Source organism: Pinus tabuliformis, chromosome 8, assembly GCF_031772625.1.
Source record: "Pinus tabuliformis cultivar Carrire ecotype Pingquan chromosome 8, CPIR1, whole genome shotgun sequence".
Lineage (NCBI taxonomy): Eukaryota > Viridiplantae > Streptophyta > Pinopsida > Pinales > Pinaceae > Pinus > Pinus tabuliformis.
The window spans coordinates 1,458,887,527-1,458,892,588 of NC_142294.1; the positions used below are offsets into that span (position 1 = coordinate 1,458,887,527).

Here is a 5,062-nt window from a genome sequence, read left to right on the forward strand (position 1 = left end):
AAACTTCAATTGAGAACTTGTTAATAGAATATGAGAGGGTTGTAGTAAAATTATGGTAGAGGTTGTCTATGTTGTCTATACCAGATAAAGGAAGCAAATTAGTTTTTAATTCATTTAGAAAGAGATTGTTTTTATTTCTATCAATGATTAAGTTCTTATGGCTATAAGGATTATATTCTATGGGATCTCTATGCATGAGAAAATTGAGAGTTATAAGTAAAGGCCTATGATTAGAGTCAGGTTCGTGGTCGTTCAAGATGTAAAAATTTATTATTTCGTTGTATAAAGGGAGATCGGAAATAACATAGTCTACCACGTTGCTACCAAGCCCATGGATGCAGGTCATGTGGCTAGAATTGGGCCACTTCTTTAGACCATTGCAAATTATGAGATCTGGAGCACTATAGAGCTTGACTAGCTCCAACCCAAACAAATTCTCCCCGAGGTCTTGAGAGATCCTTTTGTACAAGTTAGCGAGAGTAAGGTCTTCGTCTAACCAAAGAGGATTAGGGTTGCAATGAGTGCTTAGAATAATAGCTTGCTTGCTTGAAGTTCGAGGATTAAAGTCACCCATTAAAAGGATATTACCTTCATTCCTTAGGCTAGAAATATCATTCTCTAAACCATTGTAAGGACTATTTTTTCTAGATTCTTTTTCTTATAGAAGTTAGAATTGATGGGGGGAAATAACAAATTGCTATTTAGATCTTTTTATCATTAATGTGAGTAATCTCTTTCCAACTATATTGATTTTAAGAGTCGTTCTTATAAATCCTAGCATAAGAAGAGATATTCTTCTTAATGTAGCAAACCATACATTTATATGCATAATAACATTAAACATTTTACTTGATATGATCTTAAAATATTTTATTTATAAAACACTTTATCCATATTAAAATAATTTTTTTTATTAGTATAATTTTAAAAACATATAATTATTACTTACATAATAAAATATTTTATTTATTATTCACATTAAATATCTATATTATTATTAATATTTTTTAAATTTCACACATCAATTTCATATTAACAATACACTAAATTTCACATCATTTTATTAAAAAATAAAATATTTTATTTTTATTACTTCTCGGAATATTTTCATAGGGTCCCAACGTTAATATATTAGTATGTAAGTGACATATTCTGATGTATGCTCACCCGACTTGCAGAGCCTCGAAAGTGTCATCAACGGGTCCCACTGATCTCTTCCTCTCACTCATGCTACACCCTAGGACCCTTGGTTAGATACCATTCGCTCCTCAGACTCGAATATTTTCCAAGTGAATTAAAAGTGGTTTTATTCAAATCTATTGACCATCGGCGGCTCATCGGAGGAGTCCAATCTTCCTCCATGCTCAGCACAATTAAAATGATTACAGCCTAAAGTGCTTTGCTTCTCATCACCGTTCCTCGTTTACTCTAATGCATTCCTGTGGCAACTTTATTAACCATTCGCAACCCATCCAATCCACTATAGCTATAAACCTTGTTAGGTTAATAGGCATGTTTATTATGGAATTATTTATAATTATTAATTATTAATTGATTAGATAGATTGTAGAGATTAATTTTGATTAAATATTTTAAAATATTTTTATAAATATAATCAAATTAAAAGTTGATATTTATTTCCAAAATTGTTAAGTATTTTTTTTATTTTTTAGTTAATTTTCATGATAAAGTGTGGGTGAATTTTTATGACTAAAATATAAATATATTTAATTTATATATTAATTTTTGATCGTTAATAATAATAATTTTAAATAAAATTATAATTTAGTAAAATATAAATATGTTTAACTTTGTCAAATTTTTTAAAAATATAAATATGTTTAACTTATATATTAATTGTTTTATCATTAGTAGTAATAATTTTAAATAAAATTTAGTTATTATTTTTTAAATGTATAAAGAAGTAATTGTTTGTATATTGTCTATTGATATTTACAACTTATTTAATTTATATGGCTACACTTGTTAGATTAATCAATAATATCTATTAAAACCCTAAGTATGAGTGTTCATAAACTGAATAACTCATATTCCTTGTCATTCCTTGTCTTGAACTATTAAACACTTCCATGCACCTGACCCTTCTTTTGTGTAGTGGATCAAGGTCCCTAGCCTCCATGAATTCCACGGGTGGAAGGGATATTGATTATAAAGACAGGATGTGTCACAACTACATGATGCTTGACTAACTAGGTTTCTATATGTCCATTGAATATCTCTTTATTCTTATGTAAAGAGCAAAATGTAAAGATAATGAATCAATCATAAACTTATCGCCTAATAATTCTACCAAATAACTAAATTGCAACTAAAATAATTCCAAACTTCATATATAATAATTACATTTATCATATTTTTTTTTATTTCATTTTAAAACTTATATCATTAATAATACTTTTAACATTAATACTCAAAATATATATACATATATACACACTAAAAGCTAAAATAAAATAAAATAAAAAACTATATTCCTCATACAAATAACAACCTTCCATGTGTAAAAAAGGAAAATAAGCCTCTAAATCATATGATTTAATACTATATGAAATGTCATTTCAAGTTGATATTAAATAACACTAAATATTTTATAATATTAATGTTAGCAAATATTTATTTTTAGATTTATTATATTTCTTTTTATTTAATAATAGTAAGAATACTTTTAAGATTATAAATTTAAATATTATTTTATTATATAAAATTGAATATATATATATATATATATATATATATATTATAATTTCAAAAATATATATCTCATATTTTAGTTATCTTATTTTACATTTTCAAATATATATTTCACATTTTAGTTATTTTACTTTAATATTTGTTTAGATATTTTTATATAATTATATTTATTAAATTAAAAAATAAATTATTTTGATAAATATTTTTCATTTTAGATTTTAGATTTTTGTGATCTCTATTAATAATAAGATTGTTTTTCAAAATTAATCATATTTTAAATTTATACAAAACAATTTAATTAATAATTACATTGTTGCTCAATATTTTATAAATTGTATAATTTAATATTGAAATTCTCTCATATCTATAAATATATAAATTAATTATATAAATTAAAACATTGATGAAATTATCTACCCCAAAATTTAAAATTAACCCCAAAAAAGGAAAGATAATAAATTTAGCTGGAAGTTAAATTTTAAAATTAAGTTAATAATACAAATAATTCCGAATCCTAATAATAATTTATAATAACAGCCTTATGTAACTATACATATCAACATAGTAATAAAAAAATGCACTTGCAGACAAATTAGACATTTCAACATTCTGTTGCAAAGATGTTATTGCATTCATATTTCTTTTCTATTCTATAAGTTACAAAGGAGCGAAGTTTGAAAATATATAAAAACTCAATAGGTCTTCATCTTATCTTTCGCTCCGTAGGTGAAAAGATCATTTAAAAGATTTTAAAATATAAATTATTTAGGGCCAAAATTTTCGATCTAAAATGTTAATTATTAAGTCCGAGATTCCAATCGGAGAAAACCTCTAGCTGAGAAAACTGCTAGCTGATCTGCGAGGCAGAGTGCTAGTGTGACGCAGGATTATGCGCAAGTACATGACACTCGTCAGATTTGTGTGCAGAATATGTGCAGTTTCCAATACAATAAAGAATACCTTTTATCTCACAGTAAACAAAGAATTAAGAGATGGACAGATTTCTATGTGTTTGAGATTCACGCGGAGAGAAACACCAGGAAGCTGGAGGAGACATTGACCAAAGGGGCGAGGAACGACGCTCTAGTGGTATTAATCGATACTCATCCCATGATAATCCTTCATTGATATTTGAACTGTACTTGTAGTGTTTACCTGTTGATGATGTCACCCTTTTGCCTAAAAGCAAGAATCGAAACCAGTAACCAATCCGTTGGCCTATGCTACTCCTCTTAATATGCCCAGTTTTAATCAATCGCTTGTACAGGTAACGCTTCACGGCTTCTGCGCTGTGCTCTACTATTTCGGGCGGGGGCAAAATAAGAGGGTTCCCCTCTAATCCCAACACTTGCAATTTTTCTAAAGCACCGATCGAGTCCGGCAGAAAAGAGATCTGGTTGTAACTCACGTCTAACTCCATCAGGCACGCCAGACCACCTATCGATTCCGGTAAATCCACGAGATGGTGAAAGTTCTTGCTGGCGTTCAGGACTTCCAGATTTATAAGGTGATCTATGTCGTCGGGGAGACAACGGAGTTTGTTTAAGTGGACGTCCAGTACACGGAGAGATCTCATGTACGAAATCGACGGCGGGAGATAAGCTATGTTGTTTGAATGTACCGATAGGTTCCTCATATTCTTCAATTTGAATCCTAGCGTGTCTGGTAGTCCCTCCAGATGGTTGAAATTCGCACGCAGCTCTTCCAACGCACTGTCAGATTCATACCAGACTACTGTATTAACCTAAATATGGGTACCCAAAAACTATTCAGAAATTTTTATCAGGTTCGAATCACAAATTGGAAAATCAAGTTAAATCGACTCAATTCGTATTAAGAAAATTATACATAAAAATACAACAATGAAACAGTTAGATTCAATTTCCAGGTTTCTTGTACATGCATCAACTCCACCAAAACCCTACCGAATTAGGTAACAAAAATTACCTGCAGTTTTGTATGCTATCAGGAAAGGCAACGAGCATGTTGCTGGAAACATTTAAGAATTTAAGGTTCAAGAGCCTGCCGATGGAAGCAGGAAGAGATTTGAGGTGATTGCAACCAACATCAAGACTTTTCAGATTCACCAAGCCAGTCACGCATTCAGGGAAGCACTGCAATCAATTGGGCACCATCAAAACAAAAAAAATATTCCATTGTCATCCTTCGGAAAAGGACTACACATAGGGAATCGAACTGAAAAATTTACCCCCAAATTGTTATTTGAGAGATCCAGCTTCACAAGGGTCGTAGCCAACTGTAACGACACCGGCACATTAATCAATTGAAGGCTATTAAGGTCAAGCTTCGCAGCAGCCTCAGAGATAGCAGTAGTGATTTTCTTTTCAGC

General features: G+C 29.8%; 1 protein-coding gene across 1 annotated transcript; it reads right to left on the reverse strand.

Annotated features, from left to right (window-relative positions):
• Window positions 1-3,697: 3,697 nt before the first annotated feature.
• LOC149241280 (uncharacterized) lies at window positions 3,698-4,831 on the reverse strand. Its single transcript, XM_089370493.1, has 2 exons — window positions 4,660-4,831; window positions 3,698-4,424 (listed from the first exon to the last, which is right to left on the reverse strand). The coding sequence occupies exons 1-2, from the start codon at window positions 4,695-4,697 to the stop codon at window positions 3,698-3,700; spliced, it is 765 nt and encodes a 254-aa protein (XP_089226619.1). The 5' UTR covers window positions 4,698-4,831.
• Window positions 4,832-5,062: the final 231 nt, after the last annotated feature.

Coding starts and splice junctions, on each gene's coding strand:
- LOC149241280 (XM_089370493.1), bottom strand. CDS start 4,697: ATGCTCGTTGCCTTTCCTGATAGCATACAAAACTGCAG. Junction 4,425..4,659: donor GATAGCATACAAAACTGCAG/GTAATTTTTGTT, acceptor TGAATCTGACAG/TGCGTTGGAAGAGCTGCGTG.